Genomic DNA, 19,686 nt, shown 5'->3' on the forward strand with positions numbered 1-19,686 from the left:
ATGAATTACTGCTAGAAGAATGAAGGAGCCTTGAGTGGTGATTGGTGATGAGAAGCTTCAAGAAGCATCAGCTTCTTTTCAGCTACAATAAATAAATAAATAGCCCACAGCCACAGCTAAGATGAATCCCTGTGGAAATTCAGAGGAAGACCCAAATTCATCAAATGCCAAAAAAAAGCAAGCCATTATTTAAAACATCAGAGGGGCTATTTCTCTTATGGCCTCCTAGATACTTTGTGCCCTAAACCATCTTCCACCCAGACTCCTCTTGACAGGGTTTTTTCTACTTTTAAACAGTTTCTAAATAAAGTTCTGTTATTTCAAGAAGAAAAAAAGGGGTATTTCTGCTGTTAACAGGTTGGTATCGCAGCCACAAGAGGGAGATGTGTCACAGATTTGTGTAGCCGCCAAAGGATGTCAGCTCATGCGAGCTCTGAGGGGGAACCGAGACAGGAATTCTCCACCATCAACAATAAGGAGCCCATGATTATTATCCTTATTAATCATCCTTATTAAGTTATCCTCTGCTGTCGTGTTGCTTTTGTGCATTGCTGTTGTATCAGTGCTATTCTTCTAGGGGGGAAAAGGGGAGCTAGAACCCACCGGGGGAAAAACCTCCCTTGTTTTCTTATAACAGCAATGATTTCCACCTCAGAAGTGATGGAACAGAGTTCTAGCAAGTTCCAGCTGGGGAAAAAACGCTGAGTTGTTCGTTTTTTGCTTTTTAAAAGAACCCTTTGCTTTTTAATTGGTTTTGGCTGTTTTTAGTTCACCTTCTAAAGTTGCTCTGAAACATTTTTTGTACATAGAAAGTGACTGTCAAATGTAATCGGTCAATATTGCTACTTTCACATACAGCGGTGCCTCGGGTTAAGAACTTAATTCGTTCCGGAGGTCCGTTCCTAACCTGAAACTGTTCTTAACCTGAAGGACCACTTTAGCTAATGGGGCCTCCCACTGCCATCAGGCGATTTCTTTTCTCATCCTGTAGCAAAGTTCTTAACCTGAGGTAATATTTCTGGGTTAGTGGAGTCTGTAACCTGAAGCGTCTGTAACCCGAGGTACCGTTGTATTGCTGTCCTGTTCTGAAGGCAGCCCTGTTTAGGGAAGTTTTTAATGTCTGATGTTTGATCATGTTTTTAATGTTTGATCATGTCTGATGTTTGATCATGTTTTTTAATATTCTGCTGGGAGTAGCCCAGAGTGGCTGGGGAAACCCAGCCAGATGGATGGGGTATAAAATAATAAATAATTATTATTATTCAAACACACACACTAAATAAATTTAAGGGAGGGTGATTTTTTAATGGGGGTTGTTATCAATATTAATTTTGTGTGGCTTTATTTTAGATCTTATTATGAGTTATGTGGCAATTGATTGATTTGGTTCTGCACTTTTTGATATGTTGTATTTATTGTTTATGGCTGCTTTTGCTATGTTTGCAATCCTGTGTTATTTTCATGTTGTAAGCCGCCTTGAGGGTTTTTTGTGTGCGATTTAATGTTTTGTTGGAACCTGCCCAGAATGGCTGGGGCAACACAGTCAGATGGATGGCATATTTTTAAACCTCTTTTGTTGACCACCAGCATTACACTTTCCATTTTTAAGTTCGGAATAGAGTAGTTGCTTTGGAAGACGATCATCAGGCATCCGCACAACATGACCAGTCCAACGAAGTTGATGTTGAAGAATCATTGCTTCGACACTGGTGATCTATGCTTCTTCCAGTACACTGGCATTAGTTCACCTGTCTTCCCAAATGATGTGTAAATTTTTTTCGGAGACACCATTGATGGAATCTTTTGAGGAGTTGGAGATGGTGTTTATAAGTGGTCCATGTTTCACAAGCGTACAGTAAAGTTGCTAGTACAATAGCTTTGTAAACAAGCATTTTGGTTTCCCTGTGAATGTCCCGGTCCTCAAACACTCTGCACTTCAATCAGGAAAAAGCTGAACTTGCAGAGCTCAGGTGATGCTGGATTTCAGCATCAATGTCAGCCCTTGTGGAAGGATAACTGCCCAGGTAGGAGAAGTGATCAACATTTTCCGATGTCACTCCATTGAGTTGGATTTGTGGCACGCTTGGCAAATCCACACCGTGATCAACTCCCACCCAGAAACCAATGTCCCTACTGTTGAAGGACGTGTGAATCCAGAATTGGCCTCCACAGTCACTTACGGACTCATTGTTAAAACTGTGTTTATGAAAGACAATCTTACTCGGCTACGAGCAGTCGCCAAAGAAGAAGATAAAGGTAAAGGGACCCCTGACCATTAGGTCAAGTTGTGACCGACTGTGCGGTTGCGGCGCTCATCTCGCTTTATTGGCTGAGGGAGCCGGCGTACAGTTTCCGGGTCATGTGGCCACCATGACGAAGCCACTTCTGGCAAACCAGAGCAGTGCACGGAAACGCCATTTACCTTCCCGCCGGAGCAGTACCTATTTAACTACTTGCACTTGGACGTGCTTTCGAACTGCTAGGTTGGCAGGAGCTGGGACCGAGCAACAGGAGCTCACCCCGTCGCAGGGATTTGAACCGCTGACCTTCTGATCGGCAAGTCCTAGGCTCTGCGGTTTAACCCACAGCGCCACCCAGGTCCCATAAGAAGAAGATATCAATAACAAAAATGATGATGCATTTTTTTATCTACTGAAAGGCGGCATGCAAATAAAATTACGTTTACAGGCATAACCCTCAAATGCCAAAAGGCTGAGGAAAAGGGTGTTTCTTCAGCATCGCCTGAAAAAAAAACCCTGTACAATGCATCTGAAGGGAGGGAGTTCTGCAGTTTAAAGGCTGTCACAGAGACATCTTGTTGTTCTTCCTTCTACTGATAAAGGAAATCACCTGGATTTCTTCCAGGAGATCCTGATCTACCTTCTTCCCACCCCCGCCTTAGGGCAGATCAAACAAGGTCACCTCCCCACAGGTAACGCTGTGGCGTATTCAGCATGTTCCAAACACCTCCGGGTCAAGGAAGCACAAAAGGGATCACAAGCCTGGGCGAGGCGCGTGGAAACGTCGTTTACCTTCCCTATTTATCTACTTGCACTTTGATGCGCTTTCAAAGTGCTAGCTTGGCAGGAGCAGGGACCGAGAAATGGGAGCTCACCCCGTGGCGGGGATTCGAACCCCCGACCTTCTGATCGGCAAGTCCTAGGCTCTGTGGTTTAACCCACAGTGCCACCTGCGTCCCTTTAAAATAAGTACATTTATGAAAAAACAGCCGTACATACAAGTAAACAAACATACAATCAAACAAACAAATAACAGAAGAATCAAGCAAACCATCACCCTATAAGATACAAGAAGATTAATGTAATTATCATAATGTATACTCCAGATAAATTATAAAACTTATAGAGAAGAAATTTAAAACTGACTTCCAATCCGTTACTTTATACCGCACAGTTACATATTTCTTATACAATTTCATTTTACCTCCCTACAAACTTATATTTATACAATACAGGGATCAGTCTAATTCCGTCAAGATGTTTCCTTTTATTCCATAGTTTTCTAAATATTCTTTAAAGATTCTCCAATCCTTATAGACTTTTTGTTTTGGCTGGCCTCTTACTCTTCCTGTCGCTTTCGCTAGCTGCAGATATTCTACCATTAGGATTTCCCAACTGGAGGGTATTTTTTTAATCGTAGAGTTGGAAGAGACCCCAGGGGTCATCTAGTCCAAGACCCCCTGCACTGCAGGAATTATCCCTATTTTCACTGGAGAAATGTTGGAGGGCATGCCACTCTAAGCAGTCAAGACTGCTTAACCCCCCTGAAGACTCCTAGGGTCTGTAGTTTGCAATACATACCGAGTTGCTAGGAAGCTCCCTATTCCCCTATTAGCTGAGATTTCTGCATCAAAGGGGGTTGGATTAGATGACCCAGAGGGTCCCTCCCAATATGATTCTATTATACAGTGGTACCTTGGCTCTCAAACTTAATCCGTTCCGGAAGTCCGTTCCAAAACCAAAGCGTTCCAAAACCAAGGTGTTCTTTCCCATAGAAAGCAATGCAAAACGGATTAATCCGTTCCAGACTTTTAAAAGCAACCCCCTAAAACAGCAATTTAACATGAATTTTACGATCTAATGAGACCACTGGTCCATAAAATGAAAGCAATAAACAATGTACTATACAGTGGTACCTCAGGTTACAGACGCTTCAGGTTACAGACTCTTCAGGTTACAGACTCCACTAACCCTGAAATAGTACCTCGGGTTAAGAACTTTGCTTCAGGATGAGAACAGAAATCGCGCGGTGGCAGCAGGAGGCCCCATTAGCTAAAGTGGTGCTTCAGGTTAAGAACAGTTTCAGGTTAAGAACGGACCTCCAGAACAAATTAAGTTCTTAACCCGAGGTACCACTGTACTAAAAAATACATCAGACAGTGTTGTGGATGATAAAAATCATCATTCACACAGTCACAAAAACAAATTGACCAAAAAAGCCTCAAAAACAAAAATGCAAAATAAACAGCAAAAACAAAAATGCCCAACTTAATCCATTCCGGAAGTCCGTTTGACTTCCGAAATGTTTGAAAACCAAGGCGCAGCTTCTGATTGGTGCAGGCACCCTGGAAACAATAGCTGACAACTGTATCGGATGTTCGGCTTCTGAAAACATTTGAAAACCGGAACACTTACTTCCTGGTTTTCTGCGTTTGGGAACCAAGGCGTTTGAGAACCAAGGTACCACTGTAATTCCTGAGGACTGGAGAGGCCTGGTCCTGTCAGCCTCAGCCAGGTCAAGACAGCTGTTGTGCCTCTTCATATTATTTCAAGGACCTCTGCCCTGATCTCCTCCTCAGCTCGCCATTTGAGCTGCTGAGCCAATGAGGAAGGGTTGGCACCAGCATCAAATTGAAGCCGGTGGAAGTCTTTTAAAACACACACACACACTTTTAGAGGTAGATAAGGACAAGATGAAATTATACAACTGAATATAAATATAGATGGGAAATGGCTATGTATAGTGAATACTGATCTACTTTTAAAAATTTTCACCTATGATCCTTTTCTTTTACTTCTTTGTTTTTTCTTTGTTCTTTTTTTCTTTTTTTCTGATATCTTATCTTATCACTCCTTTATTGTGAATAGCATTTTATAGAGGTATAAATAGCTGTAAATATGAAAAGAGGCAAAGTATTCTCTAATTTTATTCCTTGGTTATATGTATTTTCTTTTTCTTTTGTTGTAAATATGTATGTTTTCTAATTTGTACTTAATAAAAATTTAAAATTAAAAAAAACACAAACACAAATAGAAGCCCACCTGCCCCAGTCATCGTTTTCCCCCCCTACCTCCCAAAAAACAGATCAGCTGAGATCTAGGTCTTAATCAGAAACTGACAGGCTTGCGCAAGGAGCGGCAGAGATGTGTCAGACAGCCTGTGGCACAGGGCGGGGTCCGTTTCCTAGATCTGCAGCCTGGATTACCCACGGGCAAAAAAAAAAAAAAACTTGCCCACGGTACAGGGTCACCCGCCTTTTTTCTGGCAGCTTGCTTGGCTGGAAAAGTCGGCTGGGAACCAGGAGAACTTGCAAAGCGTCTCTCTCTTGGGATGCTGAGCTCAGCTGCTTGGGCTGGAGGCTTCTCCCCAGCTCTGGGTCTCAGCCCCACAGATTGGGGAAGGGATTCTCTACGCACCCAGCTACTTGCCACCTTTGCAGTTCACCGCCTGGATGCAATCCCTGCCAGCGCAATCTGCAGGCGGCTGATAACCACAGGATTGATAACCAAGCGAAGGCGGATCGTAAAAGAGGAATTTCCACAGGTGTCGTCTGGAGAGGGTGGGACCTGGCACGGGTGCCACCGACACCCTCCTGCAAAAATTCTTGCAAGGCTACTGGGGGTGTAGTTTCTGTTGCTCGCTGTTGCCTTATCTGTTGATAAGGTTTGCTCCTATTAACAACCATTCTCATTAACCCAAGGGGAATTGATTCCCAGCAAGGGGATTGCTTCACTTCTGCCGCGCCCACACGGTGTTTTACTGTCTCTGCTCCTCCGCCTCTGACAGCAGCCTGACACGTTGCCGGGGGTTAGGCTGGATGACCTTTGGGGTTCCTTCCAACTGTGTTTCTCTGGTTGCAGTTACATTATAAAATCAGGAGATTGGACCTTTTCTGGCTTGTTTCCGGGCCAGGAAAAGCTCCGCTTGTGACGTTCCTGCATGCCAGGCTGCTTTCAGAGGCACAGGAGCAGAACTAGTTTTTTAAAAGGATGTTGGGAATGCTCCCTAGGCAGGGATAGATAAAAGCTGCCAATTTTGGTCTCTCATTTTTGCAGTCCTCAGTTCCACACTCGAGGCAGTTTACAGATGAAAATAACAACAGCCAAAAAATATAGGAAAAAATCATTAAAACTACACACACACACACAAATATACTCTCCTAGTGGCACAAGGAGGCTGGACTAGATGACCCCTGGGGTCTCTTCCAATTTGACAATGCTCTGATTCTTTGAAATCTATTCAAACCACACCGATAATTGCAATAAAAACAGCACAGCACCAGCCCTTTCATTAAAAGCAGCCAATTCCCAAAGGCTTGTTGGAAGCAGAAAGTCTTTTTTATATAAAATGTTTATATTAATAATTTCAGCATAACAATTTATCAAAAACATATCATCCTCATTTTCCCACCTTTACCCCCTCCCCAAACCAGAAATCCACCCTCCCACCCCACCCCCCGACTTCACTCAGCAACTTTCTCTGGTTTTTCAGCACATGTTATTCTCTGCATATTATAACATTGTAAAGATCCTTAATTTATCTATCTATATGTTACCAATAATAAATTTGTGTATGTTTCTTCAAAACCTGCCAAGGAGTCCAGTTCAGTTTGCTGTTTCTTTAAGTACTTTGTAAAAGGTTCCCATTCTTCTTTAAAGTCACAGTTGTCCTTGTCAAGGACAAGGAAGCAGGAAGTCTTTACCCGCTGGCAGAATGACAGCAAGGAGGGAGCCAGTCTGGCTTCTCTAGGGAGAGAATTCCAAAGTAGTTCGGGAGCAACCACCGAGAAGGCCCTCTCCTGCGTCCCCACCAAGCAGGCCAGTGAGGGTGGTGGGGCCGAAAGAAGGGCTCCCCCCCTAAGATCTTAGAGTCCAGGGAATTATGTGTGAGGGAATATGATCCTTCAGATAGCTTGGACCTCAACTGTGTAGAACTTTATAGTTCTTAACCAGCACTTTGAATTGTGCCCCAAAACCAGACTAGTAGCTGGTGGAGCTTCTTGTAACAATCTGCTCCCGATAATCAGCCCTGGTCAGCAATTTTGCTCCAGCTCTTTGAGCAAGTTGAAGTTTCTGAGCACTTTCCAAAGGCAGTTCAGTGTAGAGCGGGTAGTTGTTGTTGTTGTTGTTACGACAATTATTATATTTATTAAATTGGTATGCCGATCACAAGGCAGTTCACAGCATAAAAACACAAAACAAAAACATAAAATACTGAATGAAACAAAAAACAATGACCCATAAACACCTATAAAAGACCCTAGAATGTTAATCAGCCAAAGAGAAACGTTTCCTCCCGACGCCTTAAGATATGTAACGAAAGTGCCAGGCGATCCTCTCTGGGAAGAGCATTCCACAAAACAGGGGAGCCACCACAGAAAAGGCCCTGTTCTTGTGCTGCCACCCTCTGGGCCTTTTGTGGAAGGGGCACACGAGAAAGGGCCTCAGGCGATGATCGCAGGGTTCAGTATTTGGATTACAGAAATCAAAGTAGGACACACACAGAGAGAGAGCGTTATGAGATCTATGGAGACATACAGATCATGAAAATACAAGTGCTACCTTGGTTCTCAAACTTAATCCATTCCGGAAGTTGGTTCCAAAACCAAAGCGTGCTTTCCCATAGAAAGTAACACAAAACGAATTAATCCGTTCCAGACTTTTAAAAACAACACCCAAAACAGCAATTTAACATGAATTTTACTATCTATCGAGACCATTGATCCATAAAATGAAAACAACAATGTACTGTACTATAAAATAAATAAGATAGTATTGTAGATGATAAAAATGAAAAAAAAAAATCTTTCCTTCCCTGCACTGATGATGGTCATTGTTTAGATGGGGGGCTTTTGTCCATTTCTGCAGTCACACGATCCATCAATCGGTAGCTGAACTGGGTTCCACACAGTCAGAAAAACAAATGAACTGAAAAACCCTCAGAAACAAAAAATGCCAAATAAATAGCAAAAACAAAAGTGCCAAACTTAATCCGTTCCGGAAGTGCGTTTGACTTTCGAAATGTTCGAAAACTAAGGCGCAGCTTCTTACTGGCGCCCCGGAAACAATAGCCGACAGCCGCATCGGACGTTCAGCTTCCGAAAATCGTTCGAAAACCGGAACACTTACTTCCGGGTTTTCGGAGTTTGGGAACCAAGGCGTTTGAGAACCAAAGTACCACTGTAAATAAATAAGGAAGCAAAGTGAAATTCTCCTTGACTCACCGATGGTTTCCTCCAGCAGCTCCCCCGCCAGCCTTCCCACTTCCGCCACAGCCACCCACGACAAGCCTTTCTCAGTGGCGAACACCAGACTGCGGTAATGGATGTCGAGGCAGATGCTTTGCCGCAGATCCCGGACCTCGTCAAACTCATCCCAGCCCAGCAAATCCCTCAGGTGCTGGCGGCCCGTTTTCTGCTGATGGAGGGGATGAAGGAGGAAGAAACGTGAGTGACGCATTGAGGCCTGTTATTCCAAACACCCACCTGCCCCACGCCCAGAAACCCTCCGCGATATTTTACCCGCCTGCCTACGAAATTGCCTTCCCCCACGTGTGACCGCTTGACCCCATCGTTTGGTGGAACTGGCGGCAAGACAGGTGCCATGTGCTGCCTGTTCCGCATATGTAAGAACTCAGATATGTTTGGGTGGCAGTACCTATGGAACTCCCTGCCTATTGATACCAGGCAAACGCCTTCATTGTGCTGTTTTTGAGGCTTGCTGAAAACATTTCTGTTCAGGCCTAGCCTACCTAAGTGCTTAGAAAGCTGTTGCGAGGTTAAATCTGTTTGTAGCTTATAGTCATTTTAACTTTTCATTAAAAGTCTTAAATAACTCCTGTTAACTTTCCTATTTTACCGTTAACTTTTTTGTAAACCACTTTGAGAGGCTTAGTTGTTATTTTTACAATCAAGTGGTATGTTGATTTTTGTGATGATTGATTGATTGATTGATATATGAATCAACTTAATTGATATATGATATATATGAATCAACTTAATTCACATTTCAAGAGAAATAACTAAGCGGTTTACATATTTTGAGTGTCTGTTTTGAATTGTTTTAGTTTTGTTTGAAACGTATGGCCTCTTTTTCAGCGTTTTCAGCTGTTATTTTGCTGTTTTTTTGTCCATCACATTGAGGTGATTGTGTAGAAAGTGATTAACAAATTAACAATGATGATGATGATGATGATGATCTCTTGACAAAACGGGGAACAATTCCAGGCTTTTGCCACCCCTTATGGGCTAAAAACCACAGCTCAGAGCTGCAACACATTGCATGCTTCAAATACAGAAGTTTCTGGGTTCAAGCCTCACATCTTAAGAAGCCTTGGTCAGACCACTCCTGGAAAACTGTGTCCAGTTCTGGAGAACCACAACAGGACAAGCTGGAAGGTGCGCAGAGGAGGGCGAACAAGATGATCAAGGGTCTGGAAACCAAGCCTGATGAGGAATGGTTGAAGGAGCTGGGTATATTTAGCCTAGAAAAGAGGAGACTGAGAGGAGAGACAAGAGCCATCTTCAAATATCTAAAGTGCATGGAAGATGGAGCAAGCTTGTTTTCTCCTGCTCTGGAGGGTAGGACCTGAACCAATGGATTCAGGTTATGAGAAAGGAGATTACAACTAAACATAAACATCCTTGGAGGCGCAGATTGCAGCTATAACAAAGGCGGCATTTTTCCATCTCCGCCGTGCTAAGCAGTTCGTCCCTTACCTCTCTCGCCCTGACCTAGCCATTGTGATCCACGTGATGGGGAAGACTTATTTTAGCAGAGATGGGGGAAGATTTATTTTAGCAAGCTTACAAGTAGGGGAAGTCCTGGTCACCTACAAGGATATACAAGCCGTGTCCTCCAGTCTTGTTCTGAGTCCCAAAAAGGGGACGAGAGAGGTCTTCATGTTCCTTTACCCCTGCTTTTGATTACGTTTATTCCTCGCCCTCCCTTTTCTCCTTCCGCCTCGTTAAGAGTTTGGGTGTAATCTTCAACACCTCCCTTTCCAGGGAGGCGCAGGTTGCAGCTATAACAAAGGCGGCATTTTTTCATCTCCGCCAAGCTATGCGGTTGGTCCCTTATCTCTCTCGCCCTGACCTAGCTACTGTGATCCACGCGATGGTCACCTCCAGACTTGGTTATTGTAACTCACTCTACATGGGGCTGCCCTTGAGACTGACCCAGAAACTCCAACGGGTGCAGAATGCCGCGGCGAGACTCCTTATGGGGTCCTTGCTGCAGGATCACATTCACCCAGTGCTATACCAGCTGCACTGGCTCCCGGTGGAGAACAGGATCAGGTTTAAGGTGCTGGTTTTAACCTTTAAAGCCCTATATGGCCTAGGACCCTCGTATCTATGGGACCGCCTCTCCTGGTATGTCCCACGGAGGACCTTACGGTCTTCAAACAAAAACACCTTGCAGGTCCCAGGCCACAGGGAGGTTAGGCTGGCCTCAACCAGAGCCAGGGCTTTTTTGGCTGTGGCCCCGATCTGGTGGAACGCTCTGTCACAAGAGACTAGGGCCCTGCGGGACTTGACATCTTTCCTCAGGGCCTGCAAGACAGAGCTATTCCACCAGGCCTTTGGCCAAGGCACAGCCTGACCCCCTCCTTTGGTAATCGTCACAGAACTCCAGCCCAATGGTTGCCATGAATTTGATTCTGAATTGATTTTAGAATGTATTTCAATTAATTGATTGTGATTTTATGCGACTATGTTACTTTTATTGTTGTTAGCTACTCTGAGCCCGACTCAGGCTGGGGAGGGTGGGATATAAATAAATTATTATTATTATTATTATTATTATTATTATTATTATTATTATTATTATTATTATTTTCTGACAATAAGAGCTGTTTGACAGTGGAATGCTCTCTCTCTCTCTAGATTATCGACTCTCCTTCCTTAGAGGGATTTAAGCAGAGCTTGGGTGGCCATCCCCCATGGATGCTTTAACTGAGATTCCTGCAATGCAGGGGGTTAGTCTAGATGACCCCTGGGGGTCCCTTCAAGGTCTAAGATTCTATGATTCTAGACCGCATCTTTAAAAGCAGAGACATCACCTTGCCAACAAAGGTCCATATAGTTCAAGCTATGGTTTTCCCAGTAGTGATGTATGGAAGTGAGAGCTGGACCATAAAGAAGGCTGATCGCCGAAGAATGGATGCTTTTGAATTCTGGTGCTGGAGGAGACTCTTGAGAGTCCCATGGACTGCAAGAAGATCAAACCTCTCCATTCTGAAGGAAACCAGCCCTGAGTGCTCACTGGAAGGACAGATCCTGAAGCTGAGGCTCCAATACTTTGGCCACCTCATGAGAAGAGAAAACTCCCTGGAAAAGACCCTGATGTTGGGAAAGATGGAGGGCACAAGGAGAAAGGGAAGGCAGAGGACGAGATGGTGGGACAGTGTTCTCGAAGCTACCAGCATGAGTTTGACCAAACTGCGGGAGTCAGTGGAAGACAGGAGGGCCTGGCATGCCCTGGTCCAGGGGGTCACGAAGAGTCAGACACGACTAAACGACTAAACAACATAGGGTCTGTGTTCAGTTGGATTCACCCCCCACTGAGCTATCACCAGCCACACACCCTGTTCTGTATCAGTTGCTGGAACATGGGCAAGATTTTCTGCTGATGAAACACTCTCCTTGGGAGGCAGGCTGGTGCTGATGGGAGTTGTAGTCCTAATCAACTGAATGGTTCCATTTTAGCAAAGGTTGTGTATATGTGTGTGAGAGAGAGACTGTGGGTTTTCTGAAAGCAGGAATCGAAATGGGAATAAGGGTGCAAAAGTCCTGATGCCAAGGGCTGTGGAGAGAGATTAGCAGCATACGAAAGACTCCTGCTGCGATCTGCCCTGTATTCAAGCTAATTCACCTAAAGACTCAGTTAATTATGTCCTTCATTTAAGAGGCCTTGTTATGCGCACAGCTAATACTGCTGGCTCTCTTTGGTTCACCTTGAGCAGAAAATTTCGCTGAGAAACACAAGCAGGCAAAGGTGGGTTCTTGTTTTTTAATCTCACACATATGTTCATGGGTTTGTTACTAGCAGTGACAGACCAGGAATAAGACCTTGGCGTCATAATAGACAGTTCAGTGAGTATACAGCTGTCCATGGAGGCGCAGGTCAATTGTGTGTCCAGGGCAGCTGTTTATCAGCTCCATCTGGTATGCAGGATGAGACCCTCCCTGCCCGCAGACTGTCTTGCCAGAGTGGTGCATGCTCTGGTTATCTCCCGCTTGGACTACTGCAACACTCTCTACGTGGGGCTACCTTTGAAGGTGACCCAGAAACTACAACTAATCCAGAATGCAGCAGCTAGACTGGTGACTGGGAGCGGCCGCCGAGACCACATAACACCAGTCTTGAAATACCTGCATTGGCTCCCAGTACGTTTCCGAGCACAATTCAAAGTGTTGGTGCTGACTTTGAAAGCCCTAAACGGCCTTGGTCCAGTATATCTGAAGGAGCGTCTCCACCCCCATCGTTCTGCCCGGACACTGAGGTCCAGCTCTGAGGGCCTTCTGGTGGTTCCCTCACTGCGAGAAGCAAAGCTACAGGGAACCAGGCAGAGGGCCTTCTCGGTAGTGGCGCCCGACCTGTGGAACGCCCTCCCACCAGATGTCAAAGAGAAAAACAACTACCAGACTTTTAGAAGACATCTGAAGGCAGCCCTGTTTAGGGAAGCTTTTAATGTTTAATACATTATTGTATTTTAATATTCTTTTGGAAGCCACCCAGAGTGGCTGGGGAAACCCAGCCAGATGGGCGGGGTATTAATAATAATAATAATAATAATAATAATAATAATAATAATAATAATAATAATAATAAAATAAATAAATAAATAAATTACTTTTCCTGGGAATTTACCAGTTCATTGGTTTATTATTTTATTTATGCCTGAGTGGATATCAGCTGCATATCACTGACGACACCAAAACAGATTTCAATAAAAGCTAATCACCAATAGATATATACCAATGAGCTCTCAGATATCATAACTCAATGAGAAAGTGGATGTTCTTTAGTAAAGAGGTGTGGCTTTGCCACTTTATGAATGTATTTCCTGTAACAGTGACTTCTAACTTTATTGTCATTTTCTCTTACATGCTGCCCAGAGAGCAGGTGTTATAGGGCAGCTCATGAACCGAATAAATAAGCAAACAAATGCAATCTTCATAACAGAAGAATCCCGCCATGTCATTTTTTATTTCCCCGAGCACTATGTTGTCAGAATTTGACCTCTCTCCCCTCTGTCTCAACCACATACACACAAAAACTATATACAACAGTTGCAAATCCGGCCAGATCTGAAAAAAATCATTCCCAACTGAAGATATCAAATGGTTGACCCCGAACAGTGCCGAATTTACGTACTGTATAAGCTAATCAAGCTATAGCTTAGGGCCCCACTCTCTTGGGGGCCACACAAAAAATTAAAGGGGAAAAAACTGGATGCACATTTCCAAAATATAAGACAAAAAACAAATAAAATAAAACCTACATACAGCAACAGTGTTTTGTGTTGTGTAGGCTCCTATGATGTAAGTCATGGGCCCCGTCTGCTAGCCTACTCCCTAAAATATCGTTGCTTTGCTCCTTTCTATATATAGGGTGCCTACATTCTGCATGGACTGATTGCATGGCCACATGTGCAAATGGCTTCAGATACTTGTTGGGTCCATAAATTACCATATAGCGTAAATTCAACACAAAAAAACAGTGACAATTTGTTGATAAAGTACAGCTGGACAGATAAAGGGCCCCATTACCTTCAGTAGCTTAGGGCCTCATCAAACCTAAATCCAGCCCTGACCCTGAACACTCAGTTCCAAAACTTGAATTCTCACAGAAAGCTGAGACAGATCACTGTTCCATCTAGTTCAATATTGTCCACACTGGCTGGCAGCAGCTCTCCAGGGCTTGAGGCAAGGAGTCTGACTCTCCCAGCCCTGTCAGAGATCAGACATGGAACTTTTTACATACAAAACACAAGCTCTACCGCTGAACTACGACCCTCCCAGCACAAAGGTGTCCGCATGCAAATCTGCCGGGTAATTTTTTTCTTCCCAAAATTAATCCGCCTCGTCTTTATATTCTGGTTCCTGAGAAAGTGAAACTTGGCAAGCCTTTTGTGTGTTGCATTTCAGGGCGACGGCCTCCACCCCCTCCACCCCCGTCTGCAAAACTCAGCCTCAACCTCGCTTCCCTTTTTATTTACCGGCAGCTGGAAGACTTCTTCGACACCCTCTGCTGATAATTTGGCCATCCTTCCTGGGACTGGTTGCTAGGAGACGCTGGCTTGTGATGCACAACCATGGAATGAATAGGGAAAAGGAAAGGTTCTGTTAGACGCTCACCGTTCCAGATCGGGCGGCTTCAGGTGAAACCTCAGCAAGGGGGAAAACAAAGGCAGCCTCAAACAAAAGTGTCAGCCAGCAACCCTTGGCGATTTGGGGAAGGGTCTAGGATTTAAAGTCTTGCCAAGGGTGCCATTCTGCAGCTCGCCTTTGGAAAACAGACATTTGGCTGGTTTTCTGAAAGCCCCAAACAACCCTCTGTCTGTAAGGAAGATGAATTCACACGGAGACGGCTGAGCATGACGTTTTCACTATGGTTCTCGTAAAACTGTTGGGCCTTCTCGGTAGTGGCACCCACCCTACGGAACGCCCTCCCAACGGATGTCAAGGAGATAAATAACTGTGCAACTTTTAGAAGACATCTGAAGGCAGCCCCCTTTTTCGGGAGGTTTTTAATGTTTGATGTTTTTATGTGTGTGTTGGAATAGAGTAGTTGGGGCAGCCCAACCAGATGGGTGGGCTATAAGTAATAAAATTGTTGTTGTTGTTGTTGTTGTTGTTGTTGCAGCACCTTTCTCAATGAACTGGAATGGTGTGTTTTTTCTCTTGGAAGAGCAACACTAGGGCTTGTCCACACTGGACCAAAATGTGGATTTGCACTAGCCTGCCTCACTGTCCATTACATCCTCCCCAGTGATGCCCCATACTTCATAGACCCATAGAACCATAGAGTTGAAAGGGACCACAAGGAGCCAGTGTGGTGTAGTGGTTAAGAGTGGTGGACTCGTAATCTGGTGAACCGGGTTCGCTTCCCCGCTCCTCCACATGCAGCTGCTGGGTGACCTTGGTGCCAGTCCCACTTCTCTGAAGTCTCTCAGCCTCACTCACCTCACAGTATTTGTTGTGGGGGAGGAAGGGAAAGGAGAATGTGAGCCCCTTTGAGACTCCTTTGGGTAGTGATAAAGCGGGATATCAAATCCAAACTCTTCTTCTTCATCATCTAGCCCAACACCCTGCAATGCAGGAATCTTTCATCCAACGTGGGACTCAAATTCACAACCCTGATGTTATGTACTGAGTTGAATAGGATCCAAAATGCAGCAGTCTGATTGGTCCGCACGAGCCACCAAATCCAGCTTCAGGTGGAAGTGAATCCGCAACCTGATTGGCCTACAGGAGAATCCCGGAATTAGCCAATCACGTGCAGCCCATTGTGTAAATAATGGATATAAAGCAGATATGTTGGGGGAACTTTTATTCCTCACTACTATGAGCTGAATAAATAGCACGAAATCCACACTCGACTCCGAGTATATTTCACCCGAGATCAAGAGTCTCACGCTCTGCCAACTGAGCTACCCCCCATTTGAGTGCAGGGGTCTTTTTTATGTTTGGAATGTCCCCAAAGGGCTAGTGTAAACACACACAAACCCCAAATAACCTGCATTTAAAGGCAGAAAAGACCCTGGAATAGGGTCTACATTTTGCTCTGGTGTGGACAGGCCCAAGGCCCTAGTCCTCAGTGAGGGGGTTTGGCACAGTACCACTCAGGGGCTCAGATGAATGAGCGTTCCTCCATAAAAAAGAAAAGAAAAAAACATCCCCAAGCTATCATGTTAGGAAAGAGAGGTTGTCTTAGCCTTTGCAAAGCCCTCAACTGTGATATAAGGGGCAATAATACTGACTTTCTTAGCATTCCTGGCTGTCATAAGGATTCGGAGATAAAGTGCTTTGAGCTCTAAAAGGACGATGTGCACTTTGGAGAGACAGCGTGGTGCAGTGGTTAGAGTGCTGGGCTAGGAGCTGGAGAGACCTGGGTTCAAATCCTCACTCAGCCATGGGCCACTGATTCTCAGCATCACCTGACAATAACAAGTTTGATATTGGAATTAACTGGGGAACAGGAGAACCGTTGGAGCTCCTTGGAGGAAAACGTGGGGTGTAGATGCAATAGATAAATATTGTTGTTGTTGTTTAGTCGTTTAGTCGTGTCCGACTCTTTGTGACCCCATGGACCAGAGCACGCCAGGCACTCCTGTCTTCCACTGCCTCCCGCAGTTTGGTCAAACTCATGCTGGTAGCTTCGAGAACGCTGTCCAACCATCTCGTCCTTTGTCGTCCCCTTCTCTTTGTGCCCTCCATCTTTCCCAACATCAGGGTCTTTTCCAGGGATTCTTCTCTTCTCATGAGGTGGCCAAAGTCTTGGAGCCTCAGCTTCAGGATCTGTCCTTCCAGTGAGCACTCAGGGCTGATTTCCTCCAGAATGGATCGGCTGGATCTTCTTGCAGTCCATGGGACTCTCAAGAGTCTCCTCCAACACCATAATTCAAAAGCATCCATTCTTCAGTGATCATCCTTCTTTATGGTCCAGCTCTCACTTCCATACATCACTACTGGGAAAACCGTAGCTTTACGGGCCTTTGTTGGCAAGGTGATGTCTCTGCTTTTAAAGATGCTGTCTAGGTTTGTCATTGCTTTTCTTAGATAATAAATAATAGACAAATAAATGCTTTTCTTAGATAATAAATAAGTAGATAAATAAATACAGCCAACTATCATTTTCTTTTTAAAATATAAAAGCAAGCACGATCTGCATTTGTTTTTCCCTTAAAAAAAAATTCACTGGGGAAAAAGGATGTCCTCGCTTTCTAGAGCTGGAGCCGATATCCCCTGGCACGTACTGAAGATGATGGGGGTTTTTAAGCAGACATTGGGTGGCCATCTAGTTGAGATTGCTGCTTTGCAGGGGGCTGGACTAAATGACCATTGCAGGTCCCTTCCAACTCTACCATTCTACGATGACGCCGATGAAACCCTGCGATAGTGTCAGCCATGCCCAAGGGGCACCGGAAAGGCAAACAGAGAGCTCTGGGTACCTTCTCTCCTCCCGGTCTCAGAAGCCCTTCTGCTTGCATAAACTTCAGGGCAGGAGAATGCTACGTGCTGGAGGCCTAAACCCTCCAGGATAATCAGGATTTCAGATTAAGGCTGCTGATTATTACAGACAAGGAAGAGGCCCAGGGGATACAGATTGCTCCAGCGAAGCTGTGGGGCCATCGCCAAATGCACTCCCAAGTAACTTTGCCGTGTACAGAGTACAGGCCAATTTGTCTCTGTATCACCTACACTGGCCAGCAGAGCCTTTCCAGGTTTTTAGATGACACTCCTAGGAGCATCTTTTACTGAACCAGAAGCTTTCTTTGTTCTACCACTGGGCTACAGTTCTTCCCCCCAAACATGACGACCTCGGGACTCTTCATTTGCCCGGGTTAGTGAAGAATATCACAAGCTAAATAATTCTGTACAGGGGTACCTCGGATTACATACGCTTCAGGTTACGTACGCTTCAGGTTACAGACTCTGCTAACCCCAAAATAGGTTAAGAACTTTGCTTCAGGATGAGAACAGAAATCGTGCTCCGGCGGCGCGGCGGCAGCAGGAGGCCCCATTAGCTAAAGTGGTGCTTCAGGTTAAGAACAGTTTCAGGTTAAGAACGGACCTCCGGAACGAATTAAGTACTTAACCCAAGGTACCCAAGGTATATGGTTTAAAAGAGTTTTTAAAGTAAAAACCAGGACGTCCCAAAAGTTGTTGAGCTTTGCTATTTTTGGACAAACCACACACCCCCACACACAAATTTTCAATTGACTTTCCTAAGATCCAGGACAAACCACCTGTCAATGCTGCCTTAGATATCCCAGCAATGTCCAGGGAAATGTACAAAAATTCAACACCTTCTATGACTTAGAATCTGAAATGATATTTACAAGGCCAAAATAATAATAATAACAGACACAACTCAACATCTCAAAACCAAACAGTCCAATATTCTTGCAGTAAATCCAAGAGAATAACTCTCTCGGTGTATATTTGTTGCTGGTGCAACAAAATTTTAAAGTATGATGTTTTATCATGTTTTTAATATTCTGTTGGGAGCTGCCCAGAGTGGCTGGGAAGCCCAGCAAGATGGGTGGGGTATTATTATTATTTATTATTATTATTAATAATAATAATAGCAAGTTGTTATTAGAAGAATATTATTGTTATATTATATTGTTATATTATATGGCGCATACCCTCCAATGAGAATGAGACATTCTATTATACACCAGGAAGCTTCTTCCACATGGGGGGTACTACCAGGGTGATTGTCCCGGGTGCAAAAGAAAATTAGGGGTGTGCCTCTGCAGCTGCTGCCTCCTTCCCACCTACCCCACTTGAGGAGCACACTGAGCAGGAGTTGGTAGAGGGTGGGCCCTTGTATCCCTTGGCCATGCAGTGTCCCCTACCGGAAGCACCGGTTAAGGGTGCAATGCTTGCCTTAGGGTGTGGAATACTTTCCTTGCCCTGGGCACTAGCAAGCCATGCTATGCCACTGCAGGTGAGGAATCAATATCTACATTGAGAGCAGTCACCTCACCTAGTCTCCTGGGACATCTAACAGAACTTCTCCAGATAATCTTAGTGACCATGCTGAGATACAAGGACTCAGGCGGTTATCCTGGGCTCAGGGTGTCCAGGCCTTTGAATATTAATACACGAGCCTTGAACTTATCACAGTTCCTGCACATTTCTTCTAATATACATGGCTTTGCACAAAATCGTGCTTATAACACATACTTTGCAAGCAATTCGCCCCCAATGCAATGCATTTTACATTAGTTCCACCAATATATGCATTTTCAGGTATTCTTTCCCTGAAGACATTCTACCTGAAGGAGCGTCTCTACCCCCATCATTCATCCCAGACACAGAACACTAACTCCGAAGGCCTTCTGGCGGTTCCCTCACTGCGAGAAGCAAAGCTACAGGGAACCAGGCAGAGGGCCTTCTCGGTAGTGGCACCTACCCTGTGGAACACCCTCCCATCAGATGTCAAGGAAATAAGCAACTATCTGACATTTAGATGGTATCTGAAAGCAGCCAAGTTTAGGAAAGTTTTTAATGTTTGATGTTTGTGTTTTTAATATTCTGTTGGGAGCCACCCAGAGTGGCTGGGGAAACCCAGCCAGATGGGCGGGGTATGTATGTATGTATGTATGTATGTATGTATGTATGTATGAATAAAATGTTCATTATACAAGGAAATCTAAAAAGAAAACTATTTTTTTTTTTATAAAAAAAAGATAATCCAGAGAAGTGCA

General features: G+C 44.5%; 1 protein-coding gene across 2 annotated transcripts in view; it reads right to left on the reverse strand.

Annotated features, from left to right (window-relative positions):
• The window catches only part of LOC308584083 (uncharacterized protein C8orf74), a 47,261-nt gene extending 32,718 nt beyond the window's left edge, over positions 1-14,543 (reverse strand). The window contains exons 1-2 of one of the 2 annotated variants that reach the window (XM_081188777.1): positions 14,464-14,543; positions 8,465-8,657 (exon numbers count right to left, since the gene is read on the reverse strand). In XM_081188777.1, coding sequence (XP_081044903.1) covers positions 8,465-8,657; positions 14,464-14,511 — 241 coding nt within the window. In that variant the 5' untranslated portion in view covers positions 14,512-14,543. The remainder of the gene's footprint in view (positions 1-8,464; positions 8,658-14,463) is intronic. The other variant, XM_081188778.1, reaches the window with a different exon arrangement.
• Positions 14,544-19,686: the final 5,143 nt, after the last annotated feature.

This window comes from Podarcis bocagei (genome assembly GCF_964188305.1).
Source record: "Podarcis bocagei genome assembly, chromosome: 3".
NCBI lineage: Eukaryota > Metazoa > Chordata > Lepidosauria > Squamata > Lacertidae > Podarcis > Podarcis bocagei.